The sequence below is a fragment of the Myodes glareolus genome, chromosome 25 (assembly GCF_982192425.1).
Source record: "Myodes glareolus chromosome 25, mMyoGla1.1, whole genome shotgun sequence".
NCBI classification, from domain to species: Eukaryota; Metazoa; Chordata; class Mammalia; order Rodentia; family Cricetidae; genus Myodes; species Myodes glareolus.
The window spans coordinates 47,643,942-47,661,647 of NC_142050.1; the positions used below are offsets into that span (position 1 = coordinate 47,643,942).

At 39.4% G+C, this 17,706-nt stretch overlaps 1 protein-coding gene across 1 annotated transcript in view; it reads left to right on the top strand.

Annotated features, from left to right (window-relative positions):
• Positions 1 to 11,233, top strand: part of LOC148117935 (uncharacterized) — a 74,722-nt gene extending 63,489 nt beyond the window's left edge. Inside the window, exon 8 of the mRNA XM_087901759.1 lies at positions 11,160 to 11,233. Coding sequence (XP_087757885.1) covers positions 11,160 to 11,233 — 74 coding nt within the window. The remainder of the gene's footprint in view (positions 1 to 11,159) is intronic.
• Positions 11,234 to 17,706: the final 6,473 nt, after the last annotated feature.

Below are 17,706 nucleotides of genomic sequence, written 5' to 3' on the forward strand. Positions count from 1 at the left end.
TGGACCGAAGCTGAGAAAAAATTGACATCTCTGTTAGGAAATTCCCTAGTGTGGTGGAACAGAGAAGCACTGGACACCTCTGCTAGGAAACTCTCTTAGGGACGAGGAGCTGAACAGCCATGGACATCTCTGCTTTGAAGCTCTCTTAGAAGACTGAAGCAGAGCCCAGCTGTGATGGCTCTCATTTGGAGAGGAGCAGGATTGCTACATCCTGCAGGAAGAACATCTCCCATTGGAACACAGCCTCAGGTACAGACGGACTTCCCAATAGTCATTATATGTCAGGGACCATCTTTGTCAAGGATACCACTTACCAGGGTTGGGGCATGAGGATTAGAAAAATAAGTAAAGAGAATGAAGACACAAGTGAAAATAATAAAACAGAAGCATAGGATAGTACCTGGAGGGAGTCCCAGTGAATACTGTAAATCTACCTGCAGTTAATTTTCCATATACATTTATACCCCAATACAACAGGGGGAAGAAGACAAAAGACTGCTTTAACATGATGCAAAGGACAACTAGAACAGTTACTTGCTTCAATACTTTGATCCATCAAGTCCTTAATTATTGAGAAAAACATTCTGTTATTCAGGCAGTGAACCCATCCTAGACCAAGTATCCTAAAGGCAGTCATTCCCTAGGTCAAATCTCTTAATTCAAAAGAAGGAGCAGAAGTAAGTTTGAATTCTCTCACCTTTGCTCAAGGGGGAGTGGATTTACCTGTATGGGCCCACTTAAAGCCCAAAACACTAAACAACCACACCCTAGGTCATGGTGTGCAGATACACCTGTTAACAACTTTGAGCACCCTCAATCTCCGACCTTCAGACAAGGTAGAAATAGGTTCATGGTTTTGGGTCTCTACAAGGATACCTTTTCTCTTTATTGTTGTAAGTATCCAGTACACTTTCCCTTCACAGCTGTAGGTATGGCCTGACTACTAACAGTCAGGCTACCTTTTTCTTCAGAGCCCTAGGTATCAGGCTACCTTCCTTCCACAGCTTCAGTTATAGCCAGACTTCTCAACAGTCAGGATTCCTGTCTCCTTATAGCTCTAGGTGTTCAGTAAACTTTCCCTTCACAGCTGTAGGAATGTCCTGACATGACAGTGAGGGTACCTTTCTCTTCATAGCTATAAGTATTCAGGATACCTTTTCTCCACAGTTTCAGGTATATCCTGACTTAATAATAGTCAGGGTAGCTTTCCTATCAGCTGTAGATATCCAGGATTGTAGTTGGAGACTGTTCAGGCAGTTTCTGTAGCCATCTAGACATAAATAGTCACAATATAAAATAATATTAGTTACAACACTGTTTGGTCTTTAGCTCAAGAGTCTTATTAACTAATTCTTACATCTTAAATTAACCCATTTGTAGTGAGGGGCTGTGGGCAGACCTGCTTTTCATCCTGCCCAGCTCCTGCACGGCTAGCTTAGCCCCAGAAATAATAACACATAAGTTGTATTCATTTAAATACTGCCTGGCCCATTATCTCTAGAGAGTTAGTTACTGGCTAACTCTCACATCTTGATTAACCCATTTCTAATAATCTGTATAGCACCACAAGGTGTGGCTTACCGGGAAAGATTCAACATGTCTGACCTGGTGGCTGGCTCCATGGCATCTGCCTCATTGCCCTCTTCCCAGCATTCTGTTCTGTTTACTCCGCCTACCTAATTTTCTGTCCTATCAGAGGGCCAAGGCAGTCTCTTTATTGACCAATGAAAATAACACAATAGACAGATAACCCTCCTCCATCATTTCCCCTTTTTCTGTTTAAACAAAAAAGAAAGGCTTTCATTTTAACATAGTAAAATTACACATAACAAAACAGTTATCAAGCAAGAATTACAGTCACAATATTTATAACTATATCTTTATCATAATAATGGAAAACTATAACTATGACTATCCATTCTTCAACTCCATCAAAGACTCCAGAAGGATATAATATTACCTAAGTAAACAAGTAAGCAACTTCCAAAACTCTAGAAATGACAGAGACATCTTGCTGCCTGGACAGTCACCCAAAGTTCCTCTGTATCGTTGGGGCATCCATTTTTGGCCTTCAGGCCCATAATATCCAGCAGACATTTCCATGAAGCAGGAAATTTCAAAGGCAGTTCAGTCACTATCTGCTGTGTCCTGCAGAAGGTCTCACAGACTCTTTCATGAATCAGGAACCCCGAAAAATCATCTCACCTTTAGGCAAGTTCAGCAGTCCTCTCTCTGCGGGTTCTCTGTGTCCAGTTTATATAACAGTCCAGGCAAGAGCAGTTTCTTACCCAAATGGCTAACCAACTCCATAAGGAGCCTCTTTGATGCCCATCTTCCTCTTGAAGTAGATTGGTGCTGCCAGGAGCAGACGTGTCTCATTTTCATGAAAAGTCCTAAGTTATTAAAACATTAAATGCCATGTTCTGTAGTCTTTGAAAGATATGAAGAATGCATATCTGAAATATATCTATGCACATCTAGAAAATCAAACTAACATTACTACAAGCTTGACTATTATCAATGATTATCCATTAACAACTTATATTTTTAACTATACATTACATTTTTAAATGAACTACATAATCACAATACCTCAATCAAGATCAGAAATATATATATATATACATATAACAAAATTGACCTTAAAATCCATACCAATGCAAATTATTCATATCTATATCATATCCCCCTTTATATGTAAAAGAACATTTATGAGCTGCCAGCTTGTTGGGGTATCTGTTCCCGCCAAGTACCCCACAGCTGGCAAGTCCCAAAGAAAAATCACACACAGGACTCCATAAGGTTATAAACTGATTGGCCCATTAGCTCAGGGATCTTGTTAACTCTTATAGCTTATATCAACCCATTATTCTCATCTATGTTAGCCATAATGGCTCCATACCTTTTTCAGCTAGGAAAGTTACATGCTGCCTCTTCGGTGGTCTGCGCAGGAGTGGCTGAGGAGGCTTCCTCCTCCCTAGCCTTATCCTATTCTCATTGCCCAGCCTCTACTTCCTGTCTGGTTGACCCACCTATACTTCCTGCCTGGCCAATCAGCGTTTTATTAAAATACATGATTGACAGAATACAGATAATTCTCCCACACCACCCATTTCTATTAATCTCACCACAGGCTGTGGCTTATCAGTAAGGTTCTGTTCTGGCATCTTTCTGCTTGAACAACAACTACATTACATCTCTTTTTCTCCACCTATTCTCTCTCTCTCTCTCTCTCTCTCTCTCTCTCTCTCTCTTTCTCTCTCTCATAAAGCAACTTTTTTATTTACCAAATGCTAATAAAACATGTTCACAGCATACAGAGGGAAATCCCACATCACAAAATACTTTCCCTTTACAACTGTAGGTGTAGCCTGACTTCTGGCAGTCAGTGTTTCAGGGAGGTCGCTTGTTTGATTCCCAGCTACCTGGCTAGCTCAGATCTGAAATAACCACACAAACACTGTATAAATTAAATCACTGCTTGACCCATTAACTCTGGCTTCTTTTTGGCTAACTCTTACATATTAATTTAGCCCATTTCTATTAATCTGTGTATGGCCATGTGACTGTGACTGACTGGGTAAAATTCCCAGCATCTGTCTTCAGCAGCTCCATGGCTTCTCTCTTACTCTGCCCTTCATCGTCCCAGCATTCAGTTCAGTTTTCTCTGCCTACCTTAGTTCTGCCCTATCAACAAGCCAAGGCAGTTTTTTTATTCATTAATGGTAATCACAGCACTCAGAGGGAAATCCCACATCAAATCAGGGTATCTTTCTCTACACAGCTGTAAATATCCAGACTACCTTCCTACCATAGCTGTAGGTATAGCCTGACTTCTGACAGTCAGGATAACTCCCCCCTCCCAGAGCTGTAACACTTGCACTATGAATTTAAGCAATAATGTAACCCTTTTAGATTTTATATTTCTCTTCAATTAAATGGAATCACTGATTCAGGTGTAAAATTTTATTGATTTATATTAGCTCCTTTTCTGTTGTTGTGATGTAATGTCTATGTCAACTTATAAAAATTACTTTGGCTTTTGGTTCCAGAGAGATACAGATGACATGCCAAGGTGACATGGCAGCTGGGCATTGGTCGTATACACTTTTAATCATACCTTCAGGAGGCAGAGGCAGGTGGGTCTCTATGAGATATAGGCCAGCCTGGTCTACAAAGCTAGTTCTAGGACAGACTTCAAAGCTACAGAGAAACACTTTCTCAGAAAAGAAAGACAGAAAGTGTTATGGCTACAAGTGTCTAACATAACAGCCAGTACTGGAAGCTAAGAACTCAAATCCTTAACCTACAGCATGAAGCAGAGAATGTAAACTAGAAAGGCCCACCCCCAGTGACTTATTTCCTCCAGCAGGACAGCATTTCCTAAGTCCTCCCAAATGATTCCATCAACTTAGAAGAATTGATTTCTCAGACTTCAAGCTTACCTGATTCCTTCATGGTGAAGAAAAACTCTGTAAGCCATTAGGTGACTTAACACCTGTAATATAGGAATGACTTCTTACAAGAGAAAAACTTTCATGAGTGAAAATAAGTTTAAAGAGTTGTTTTAATTGTGATTATGTGATATCAGTGTGCTTGTGTGGCATGTGAGTGTGCATGCTGGTTTCTGATAAAGTTAGACCCTAGGATTTTCTAGCAGAAATTACAGGAAGTTATCCAAAATTATACCTTGGTCCTGGAAGCGAACATTTCTTAATTGCCCTGCCATATTTCTAGTGCTCTAAATATTTTAAAGTCTATTTGTATCAATTCAAAGTCAGGAAGTAGGGATAAATTCACACAAAAGAAAGTTCTATTCCTGAAAATGATTTTTTAAAGACTTTAGACATTACATGCATGCACCTGTAACCCCTTTGGATTGTTCTATGATCAGTTGACTAAGGAAGAGAAGATCAGAGCACAGTTACTACTGGTTCTGCACATTATGTGGGTACCACCAAGAAATAGACAGTTGGCTGGACAGTGGTGGCACATGTCTTTTTAATCCCAGCACTTGGAAGGCAGAGGAAGGTGGATCTCTATGAGTTCAAGGCCAGCCTGGTCTACAGATCAAGTTCCAGGACTGGCTCCATAGCAATGGGGAAACCAAGTCTCAAAACACAAAAAACAAAAAAAAAGGAAAGAAAAAGAAATGGGCAGCTGCAGAATTACAACCACTTTCTGGGACAACCCTGAAAAACACCAGCAAAGGAAAATCTTCACAGAAGGCAGAACTTCAGGCAGTACACATGGTCATACATTTTGTTTGAAAGAAGAAATGGGCAGATGTCTGATTGTACACTGACTCATGGTCTATAGCCAGTGAACTGGATGGATGGTCAGGAACTTGCAAAGTGCATGATTGGAAACTGGGAGAGAAAGATATTTGAAGAGGTTTGTGGCAGGGTCTCTCCAAATGGATGAAGGATGTGAAGACAATTATGTGTCGTGTAAGTGTGCATCAGAAGGTAACTCCAGCAGAGAGATAGATCTGATGGACTGTATTATGCACTATTAACCTCTTTCCCTGGCCATCTCTGTCATTACCAAATGGGCCCATGTACTAAGAGGCCATGGAGAAAGAGATGAAGGTTGGCTATTCATGAACTCAACAACATGGATTTCCACTCACCAAAGTTGACCTGACCACAGCTGTTACTGAATGTCACATCTGCCAGTAGGAGAAACCAATATGGCACATTCCCCCAGGTAATGAGTCATAGCCTGGTGACAGGTTGCCTACATTAGACTACTTCCTTTATAGAAAGAATAATATTTTGTCCTTACTGGAGTAGAACTTATTCCAGTTATAGATTTGCCTTTCCTGCAATAATGTTTCTGCCAAAACCACCATCCATGGAGTTGACATAATGCCTGATCCACTGACATGTTATAACATGCAGCATTGCTTCTGACCAGGAAACTCGCTTCACAGCCAGAGAAGTGTGACAGTGGGCCCATAATCATGAGATCCACTGGTCTTACCATGTTCCCCATCATCCTGAGGCAGCTGGCCTAATAGAATGACAAAAGGCCTTTTGAAGACGAAGTTACAATTTCAAGGGTGACATTAGCCTAGAAGGCAAAAAAAAATTCTCCAGAAGGTGGCATATGCTTTGAATCAATGACAAATATATGATATGGTGTTGTGGGATATTTCACACTGTGTGAAAATGTATTGTTGTGATTGGTGTAATTAAAAGATGAATGATCAATAGCTAGGCAGGAGAAATAGGTGGGACTTCCGAATAGAGAGAGAACTGTGAGAAGAAAGGTGGAGTCACTAGTTAGATTCAGATCTTATCATATGGGCAATAAGGAAATGAGTGTGTTGTAGGAAGTCTTACAGCTTGTGGTAACCCGCCTACTGGGGAATGGACTCTTCTCCTATATATGCTGATGCAGAGCCTGAGTCTGCCTCTTCTTTTCTGGCTGCTCCTTTCGCATTGCTGGATTGCTGGATTCAAGCTCTAGTCTCCATTCAAGCAGAGAATTCTGATTTGTGAGTTTACCCCTAAATAAATAACCATCTATTTCTCAATTCTAAGCAAGTGTTGGATTTTTTATGCGTCTGTTTCACATAAGTGAATAAACCATGCACCAGAATGTAGATTGAAAAATATGGGTTAATTTAAATTGTTTCTTATTTTTAAAATTTTTTTATTGATTTATTGAGCTATACTTTTCTGCGCTCCCCCTTTCCTCCCCTTCTGCCCTCTCCCATGGTCCCTGTGCTCCTAATTTACTCAGGAGATCTTGTCTTTTTCTACTACCTATGGAGATTAGATCTATGGATGTTTTTCTTAGGGACCTCATTTTGTCTAGATTCTCTGGGATTGTGAATTGTACGTTGGTTTTCTTTGCTTTATGTCTAAAAGCCACTTATGAGTGAGTATATATGATATTTGTCTTTCTGCTTCTGGGTTATCTCACTCAATTTGATGTTTTGAGTACAAAACATCTAGATCCATCCATTTGCCCGCAAAATTCCAGATATCGTTCCTTTTTTTCTGCTGTGTAGTACACCATTGTGTAAATGGACCACATTTTCCTTATTCATTCCTCAGTCAAGAGACATTTAGGTTGTTTCCAGATTCTGTTTATGACAAATAATGCTGCTATGAACATAGTTGAGCACACGTCCTAGTGGTATGGTTGAGCACAAAACCATAAAGTGGTATTACTGGGTCTTGAGGAAGGTTGGTTCCTAATTTTCTGAGAAATCACCACACTGACATCCAAAGGGGCTGTACCAGCTTGCACTCCCACCAGCAATGCAGGAGTGTTCCCTTTTCCCCAAACCTCTCCAGCATGAGTTGTCATCAGTGTTTTTAATTTTGGTCATTCGTACAGGTCTATGATGAAATCTCAGAGTTCTTTTGAGTTACATTTCTCTGATGGCTACGGATGCTGAGCATTTTCTTAAGTGTCTTTCAACTATTTTTGATTCCTCTGTGAGAGTTCTCTGTTTAGGTCTGTACCCCATTTTTTATTGGATTATTTGTTCTTTTGATGACCAATTTCTTGAGTTCTTTGTATATTTTGGAGATCAGACTTCTGTCTGATGTGGGGTTAGTGAAGATCTTTTCCCATTCTGTAGGCTGTTGTTTTGTCTTGATGATCATGTCCTTTGCTTTGCCAAAGCTTTTCAGTTTCAGGAGGTCCCATTTATTAATTGTTTCACTCAGTGTTTGTGCTACTGGGGTTATATTTAGGAAGTGGTCTCTTTTGTCAACGCATTCAAGTATATTCCCCACTTTCTCTTCTATGAGGTTCAGTGTGGTTGGCTTTGTGTTGAGGTCTTTGATCCATGTGGACTTGAGTTTTGTGGATGACAATAGATAGGGATCTATTTTCATTCTTTTCATGTTGATATACAGTTATGCCAGCACCATTTGTTGAATGTGCTTTCTTTTTCCATTTGATATTTTTTGCCTCATTGTCAAAAATCCAGTGCTTTTAGGTGTAATTATCTTGTATTCTATTCATTTCCATTTGGCCTCCTGTCTGTTTTTATGCCAATATCAGGCTTCTTTTCCAATATTATAACTGTGTAGTAGTTTGAAGTCAAGGGTTGTGATGTCTACAGAAGTTCTTTTATGGTACAAGATTTTTTGGCCTATTCTGGTTTTTTTGCTCTTCCACATGAAGTTGAGTATTGTTCATTCAATAATTTTTCTGGGAATTTGATGGGCATTGCATTGAATCTATAGATTGCTTTTGGTAAGATTGCCATTTTTACTATGTTAATTCTACTGACCAAAAAGCACGGGAAGTTGTTCTATCTTCTGGTGTCTTCTTCAATTTCTTTCTTCAAAGATTTAAAGTTCTTGTCATACAAATCTTCCACTTGTTTTGTTAGAGTTACTCGGAGATATTTTAAGCTATTTGTGGCTATTGTGAAGGGTTATGTTTCTCTGCTTTTTTTTTAACCCCATTTATTATCTCTGTACAGGAGGGCTACTGATGTTTTTGAGTTTATCTTGTATCCTGCTACATTACTGAAAATGTTTATGAGTTGTAGAAGTTTCTTGGTAGAATTTTTTGGGTTGCTTATGTAAACTATCATGTCATCAGCAAACAGTGAGGGTTTGACTTCTTTTTCAATTTGTATCCCCTTGATCTTTTATTGTCTTATTGTTCTAGTTAGAACCTCAAGAACTATCTATATTGAATAGATATGGATAGAGTGGACAACCTTGTCTTATTCATGATTTCAGTGGGATGGCTGTGAATTTCTCTCCATTTAGTCTAATGTCAGCTGTTAGCTTGCTGTATATTGCCTTTATTATGGTCAGGTATGTTCCTTGTATCCTTGCTTTCTTCAAGACCTTTATCATGAAAGGATGTTTATTTTGTTGAAGGCTTTTAAAATATCTAATGAGATGATCATGTGGCTTTTATTTTTTAGTTTGTTTATGTGATGGATGACATTGACAGATTTTCATATGTTGAGCCACCCCTCCTTTTCTGGGATGAAGCCAACTTGATCATGGTGGATGATGGTTCTTATGTGTTCTTGGATTTGATTTGCCAGTGTTTTATTTAGTACTTTTGCATTAATGTTCATGAGTGAGATTGGTCTGTAATTCTCTTTCTTAGTAATGTCTTTCTGTGGTTTGGGTGGAAGAGTAATTGTAGCCTCTTAAAAACAATTTGGCAATGTTCCTTCTATTTCAATTGTGTGGAACAATTGAGGAGTATTGGTTTTAGTTCCTCATTGTAAATCTTGTACAATTCTGAGCTGAAACCATCTGGTCCTGGGCTTTTTTTGGGGAGGGGGAGAATTTTTATGACTGTTTCTATTTATTTAACAGTAATAAGTGTATTTTAATTTGGTTATCTTGTCTTGATTTAATTTTAGTAAGTGATATTTATCCAGAAAGTTGTCCATTTCTTTTACATTTTCCAGTTTTATGGAGTAGAGGTTTTCAAAATATGACCTGATCATTCTCCGGATTTCTTTCCTATTTATTGTTATGTCTTCCTTTTCATTTCTGATTTTGTTAATTTGGATAATCTCTCTTTGCTTTTTCGTTAGTTTGGATAAAAGTTTTTCTATTTTGTTGATTTTTCTTGAAGAACCAACTCTTATTCTCACTGATTCTTTGTATTGTTATTTGTTTCTATTTTGCTGATTTCAACTCTCAATTTGATTATTTCCTGTTGTCTTGTTCTCCTGGGTGAGTTTTCTTCTTTTAGTTCTAGAGTTTATAAAAAGTCTGTTAATTTACTAGTATGGGATTTTTCCAGCTTATTTATGTAGGCATTTAGTGCTATGAACTGTTCTTTTAACACTGCTTTCATTGTGTCCCATCAATTTGGGTACATTGTATAGTTATTTTCATTTAATTTTAGAAAGTCTTTAATTTTTCCCTTTATTTCTCCCTTTACCCATTGATGCTTCAGGTGAGCACTGTTTAAAATCCAAGTGTCTGTGGGCTTTCTGGAATTAGTATTGCTATTGAATTCTAATTTTAAGCAATGGTGACCGAGTAAGATACATGGCATTATTACAAATTTTATATCTGTTGAGGTTTGCTTTGTTACCAAGTATGTGGTCAATTTTTGAGAAGGTTCCATGAGGTCCTAAGAAGAAGGTATATTCTGTTGTGTTCAGATGGAATGTTCTATAGATGTCTGTTAAGTCCATTTGAGTCATAACATGTTAGTTCCCTTATTTCTCTGTTAATTTTCTGTCTGACTGACTTATCCAGTGGTGTGAGTGGGGTGTAGAAGTCTCTGACTATTAGTGTGTGGTGTTTAATGTGTAATTTAAACTTTAGAAGTGTTTCTTTTACATATGAAGGTGCCCTTGTTTTTGGATCATTGATGTTCAGTACTGAGATTTCTTATTGTGGATTTTTCCTATGACTAATATGAAATGTCCTTCTTTGTCTCTTTCAATTGATTTTAGATTGAAGCCAATTTTGTTAGATATTAGGATAGCTACACCAGCTTTTTTCTTAGGTCCATTTGATTGAAAAAATTTTCCCAACCCTTTATCTGAGTCAATATCTATTTCTGAGGGTGAAGTGTGTTTTTTGTATGGAGTAGAATGATGGATTCTGTTTTCATATCTAGTCTGTTAGTCTGCATCTTTTTATTGGTGATTTGAGTTCATTCATATTAAGGGATACAGGATATTAATAAGCAGTGGTTGCTAGCTCTGATTATTTTAGTTTTTCTTGATGGTGATATTATTTTGTCTGTTTTTCTCTTCTTTGGGATTTGCTGCTGTGAGGTCATCTATTGTCCATGTTTCTGTTGGTGTTTCCAACTTCCTTATGTTGGAGTTCTTTTCCCAGTACTTTGTGTAGGGCTGGGTTAGTGGTATTAGTTAAATTTGGATCTCTCATAGAATATCTTGTTTTGTCCTTCTATAATGATTGAAAATTTTGCTGGATATAGTAACCTGGAAATCTGTGGTCTCTTAATGTCGGCCTAAAGGACCTTGTGACTTTCATTGTTTCCATTGAGAAGTCACATGTAATTCTGGTAAGTCTGCCTTCATATGTTCCTTGTCCTTTTCCCTTTGTAGCTCTTAAGATTCTTTCTTTATTCTGTATGTTTAGTGTTTTGATTATTATGTGTGATAGCGACTTCTTTTCAATCCACTCTCTTTGGTGTTCTGTAAGCTTTTCCTGCTTCTGTTGCAGCCCCAGCCAAGGCTGAAGCCAAGGAAGAGTTGGAGGAATCAGATGAGGATATAGGATTTGATCTCTTTGACTAATCCTCTCAAAGCAACCAACTCAGAAAACTTAATCTGAGAAACATGGAAATAAAAGGTTACTTCTGTTGAAAGCCAGTATAATCCTGAGGCTGAACCAATACAAACAACAACAACCACCACAGCAAACACAGACACAGACACACACACACACACACACACACACACACACACACACACACAGGCTTGAGTGTACTCCAATGTCCTTGATGAATATCCACTTGTACATCTGTTATTGGAATTCTTGCTTCTTCACACCAAGTCAACCAACACATGACAGTGAGGATGTTTCCTGTTCACCGAGAGTTCAACAGGGAATCCTTGGACAATTCTATGGGAAAACTATTTAGCAAGCAGTAGTAGTAAATAGAGGCGGGAAAATACCTTCTCCTTCTATCCACCTTAGGTTCCTTGTTTGGGACTTCAAAACTAAGCTGTGATTAACAAGATAGCAGTATGAAGACTTACTAGTACAAACTTCCAAAGCACCAGAGCCTTCCTATAGAAGGGAAGCCACCAACAAATGCTGAGACCTGAGATTTTATGCTAGAGTTGATGGAAAGTGGAACACTATGGAGTATGTGACTAAATAAAATCAGTATGAGCCAAGCAGGTGAGTGGCAAATAGTGAGGACTTTGGGCTCATGTCCTCAGTGTGTGCCTTCATCAGTCTTCAGATACGAGGCTTCTCTTTCCTCCATGGAGGTACATGTGGTGCTCCTGAGCTGCTACAGGAAATGGTCAGGAAGCCCTTTCTAGGTTTTATGAGCAGCTTCAGGGGAAGAACAGAGTCATCTTCACATTCAGTTTTCTGCTCAAAATACTCCATATGTCTAGTCACCAGGTTTTCAGGTAACATGTAATGAGATCAAGTGAAGAAGTCCACACTCAGCCACAAAACATCATTTTTGTCATTCTCTAAAGAAGAAATAGACATGAGGGTCATACTGTAATCTGCTGATTCCAGAGAAATGGTGACTAGAGCTGTGGATCAGTAGCTGGATCCTTAATTGAAATGGGGCACAAGGGGAAGCTGTAATGTCACAGAGCAGATGAAAATAATCCCAGGTCACTGTATACATCTATAGAAGTGTTATAGAGGATTCCTTATTTCACACAGAGAAGGTGTAAAATAAGAAAAACTAAACCAAAGTAAAACATGGCAAAAAATTTTAAACAGAACAGTTAAGCTACATGAACACATAAACAGAAATCCATGCCTCAACAAAAAGTATTGAGTGTATGTATTAAGAAGAACAACTGAACACAAAATCCAACCAACAAAGAGGAAATCTCCCAATGTCAAGGTCCAAGTTAGGAGATTCCAGATTATCAGGTCAAGTGTAGAAGTCCAGGTGCTCTATTCAACAAGAGTTTCTCTGCAGCATCAAGACAAACTGCAGTTCACTTATATGAAGAGATTTTGAAAGCTTCTCACAAAGGCGTTTTAGTGATGTCACAGTAAGGAATGGACCAATAACAGCAATGCCAAAATGATTCTCTACCCAGCCCCAGAGCAAATTCTCAAGAAGTTACAACTTAATTGACAAAGGATAACCTTCCTCTCAGGCTCTCACAGGACAGGAAGGGAAGGAAGACTAGGAGATGGGGACTTGGGAAGATAGGTCTAAAGCATTTGGGTACATGACTTTGGCAGGTCCCTGGTGCATCCAGTCACACAATTACCCCTGATGCCCTGGGCTTTTATGACCTCCCCAAACTACACCTCCCTGCTAGAGCCCAGGCATTCAGACACATGATAAGGTGTGAGACCATTCCTGTCAAACCTGAGTAGGACACTTTGACTTTAAGAACATAGTAAGCAGGTAACATAGTAAAAAGGTAACAAGTGCCATAGTAAGAAGGTTGACAGACTCGGCAACTCTGTGCTGACCTTTGCTAGGGACACAGGTATGGACTAGTTAGAGAATGAACCTATGGTCAGCTACAGTGCCCTTTGCACTAGAATGCTATGTTCTCGAAGTATTCTGACTACACTTCACATATTTAATTCCTTTATCTAAAGCTCCTACAGATGGTCATCTAAAGGATGCTAGCCTTCCCTGACACTGAGATGCTCTAATGAAATGGACTTTACCTCACGATACACATGACATGTCTTTTGTCCTTTTTGCAGAGCTCTGGGGTACAACATAGCAAGTATGGAAGATAGTTACAAGGATAGATGAGCATTTAAGTGCTCCAGTGGGTTTATGGGATAATAGATATCACAGGTAGGTGTGATAAACATTCACATGTTGATGAACTAGCTGGCCTTTTACAGCTTGTCCATACTAATAAAACTTTGAAAACCAAAAAAAATTAAATTAAAAAATGACAAGGAATCATCCTTAAGAATTGAAATATGGGACTAGCAAGAAGAAACTGAAAAAATAGCAAAAATTAAATCAAGCACCAACTCAGAGACAAATCAAAACCAACAAAACAGGAAGCAAACTCACTGTTTGGATGTCAAAGCAAATGAGCAGCATCTGTTTTCTTAGATCAACAATATCAAGGTTTAGGTGAATCAATGTCTGAGCTCAACAACTCTGCAGCCAACCCAGCAACAGCTCCTCTGCAAAGTGAGAAGTCCCAACCAGGACCTCATGTGGGTGGAGTCTGCAACTTCTCACAATGGCTCCAGTGAGGCCATAGGAGGAAGTGAACCAATTCACAACCAAAACTAAAGCAACAAAAAATCTTCACCTTCTGTCTCCATTGGTTTTCTCACTGCCGTGACTAATTCCCTGAGAATCAGCAACATTTGTTCCATAGGTTGTGCTATGGCTCAGACATTCAGAGGACAGGGAAACCGTGTTGGAGACTTGGGAAGATGGATCTGAAGCAGCTGCTTACATGGCTTTGTCATATCCTGTTGCCTCTAATGACTCTATTTCCCCTGGTGGGTTACACCACCATGGGTCTTTACAACCTCCTAAACAGCACCCCCTGTTAGAGAACAGAAATCCAGAGACTTGAGACGATGTGAAACTTCTCCCACACAAACCTTAAGGACATCTGGACTTTAATAACAGCTGCAGTAACAAAGAGTGGACTCAGCTGGCTTTGGGCTACCCTGGGTTAGAGACAGGGCTATGGACTAGATAGTGAACACACAAGCTTCCTCAAGGTCCTTTTCACTCAGACACTCAAATTCTCTGATGACTCCAACTACTGCAGCCCTCTTCATCTCTACCCTCATGACACTCAGTTCCTTTCCCTTAAACATATATTTGTGGGCATCAAAAGGATGATGCCCTGTCTGGGACACTGCAAGGACATGAGGAAATTGTCAACCCTCAAGACTTTCCAGAGCATGTTTTGTTTAATGAGTGGCATGGTGGGCAAGAGAAGACTCTTAATGTGATAAAGGGATTTACAACCAAAGGGAAATGCCGAGGGAAGTAATAAGGCAGGTGTGTATGCTCCAGGCACATGACCAAACCAAATCCCTTACCTTTTATAGCTAAGTTAACGAAACTTAACATAAAGAAATAAACCAATGTACAAAATGTTAAAGATGAATGTGTAGAGAATAATAGAAAATGATTGATAATAAAATAAACTGAAGCACAGGCACTAACTAAATCTAAACCATGTCAGTCAAAATTCAGGCAGAAACACGACCCCACTGGGAAGCACACTCACAATGTTCAGGTCAGTGGTGATCACAGATATTTAGTTCCAAAAACAGACAATAAATATCAAAGTTTCTAGAACCTAAGTCTTGAGTAAAGTCCTCTACAGCCAACCAACATTCTAGAATTCACTGCATTCTAAGGACAAGATCTAGGCCTAGCTGGTGACTAATATGAATGGACCTCTCTCATTCATCACAATGGTTCCTTGTGAGGTCACAGAGCCATGGGCCAATCACAGTTGACCAGAAGCCATCATCACTTTGGAGTTCTTCTCTCATGGCTCCTCCCACATTGATGCCAAGACTCAGTGTAAGAGAGGTAGAGGTTAATTTTGGCTCAGGCTTTCTGATCTTTTTGGATCATAACAGCAGGGCCACAGGTAACTGCTTTCACTGACAGATATCTGCTCACCCTCAAGCCTATTTAAAAATCCTGGCTATCATGGCCACTTCTGAAATTCTTTTCAGTGTCAAAACCACAAATCCCAATTTATCCTGAGTGAAGATTCCTAAAAGCTTATGGTAATCCTTAGACTGCTGAGGGTGACCATGTAAAACTAGGTCTTGTCCAACAGAGTGAAAGACACTTAAGGAAATGTTCAACATCCTTAGTCATCAGAGAAATGTAAATCAAAACAACTCTGAGAGTCCATCTTATACATGAAAGAATGGACAAAATCAAAAACACTGATGACAACTTAGGCTGGAGAGGTTGTGAGGAAAAGGGAACACTTCTCCATTGCTGGTGGGAATGCAAGTTGTTACAACCTCTTTGGATGTCAGTGTGGCGATTTCTCAGAAAAGCAGGAAACAACCTTCCTCAAGACCCAGTAATACCACTTTTGGGTATATGTCCAAAGGATGCTCAATCATTCCACAAGGACACATGCTCAATTATGTTCATAGCAGCATTGTTTGTCATAGCCAGAACCTGGAATCAACCTAAATGCCCCTCTACTGAAGAATGAGTGAGGAAAATGTGGTCCATTTACACAATGGAGTACTACATAGCAGAAAATAAAAATAAGGACAGCTTGAATTTTGCAGGAAAATGCATGGAGCTAGAAAACATTATTTTGAGTTTGGTAATCCACACACAGAAAGACAATTATCACATGTACTCACTCATAGGTGATTTATAAACATAAAGCAAATAAAGCTAGCCTGCAAACCACAACCCCAGAGAACTTAGACAACAATGTGGACACTAAGCGAGACTTACATAGATATAATCTACACGTGAAGTAGAAAGTAAAAAAAACACAAGTCCTCCTGAGTAAAGTGAGAGCATGGAGACCTTGGGGAGGGTTGAAGAGGGAAGGGAGAGGCAGGGAGGAGAGCAGAGAAAGATGTAGAGCTCAATAAATATTAATAAAATATGTATATATAAAAAACTAGGTCTTGTCACCTCAATGGCTGACCTTTCTGGAGGCTTATGCCTAGATCCATCTTGAACCATTAGTGCTGAGTTGCCCTGACTGTCATGGACTGACTTATCATGTGAGTGTGGGCTACAAAACAAGTTCCAGGACAGCCAGGACTATTAAACAGAGAAGCCCTTTCTTGAAAAACAAAACAAAACAAAAAACAAAGAAAGAAGAGAGAGAAGGAAGGAAGGAAGGAAGGAAGGAAGGAAGGAAGGAAGGAAGAGTAACTGTCTGGTCAAGGGAATACAATATGTCTATGTAGAGTCCAAATATCCCAGTTGGATGGTGTCAGCATGGCCAAGAGGTCACTGTAGAAAGAACTGTTCCGTTAAGCCATGCTAGAGGTCAAATGATTTTACCTTTAATAAATGCTGCACTGTCCCATCTCAGAACCCTGCTCTCTAGCACAGCATCTTACCATGTGCAGCCACGCTGGTTCATATACCTGCCCACTTTCCTGAAATACTCAGAACTTGTCACTTTTTTTTTCTCTTTCTGATCTAAGCCCTTCTCCATCACCTGCTTACTCCTCTAAGCTCTTCTTCCTGTCATGCAGCTGTCTGTCTGTCCTGTGTCTGACCTCCATGGAGAACAGGAATGTATTCCCCACCCCCAGTCTCCATTCCCTTCCATGAGGTGCTTTTCTGTTAAGTTGGAATAAAATTCCCTTGATTAATGAAAAAAAACTACCACACTCTCATCTACATTGCATTTGGGGATCAGATGGAACAAAAATGAATTTTTCAGGGGGCATCATCATAGTGGCTGATCCCTCAGATACACGATGCCTGTGTATCTGTGACCCAGGAATCTAGACTGTTAATTGTTTTTTCATTTTCTTACAAAACCTGTGCCCACTTAAAATTTTCATTTATTTTTAGTACAATGAAATATTTTTAATATTTATTACATATTGGTATGAAAAATTAAATGCATGTGTGCATATTTAAATGTGATTAATGATACTTAAGAGGACTGGAGACTGCTGATGAGAGGGCTTAGTACAGTGATTCTCAACCTTCCTGATGTTGTGACCCTTTAATACAGTTTGTCATGTTGTGGGGACCCCCCAACCATACAATTATTCTCATTGTTACCTTATAGCTGTAATTTTGCTACTGTTATGAATCATAAATATCTGAGTGCTCTGATGGTCTTGGCTGACCCCTGCAGAAGTGTTGTTTCTTTTCTCAGGGGCCATGACACACAAGGCTAAGATCCCTGGATTGTTGAGTAGAGATGCTTAATGCTGAGCCCAACAAGCAGAACTGGATCACCAGGACCCACAAGACTTAAGGGAGGAATTAACTCCCACAAGTCATTCTCTCTCTCTCTCTCTCTCTCTCTCTCTCTCTCTCTCTCTCTCTCATACACACACACACACACACACACACACACACACACAC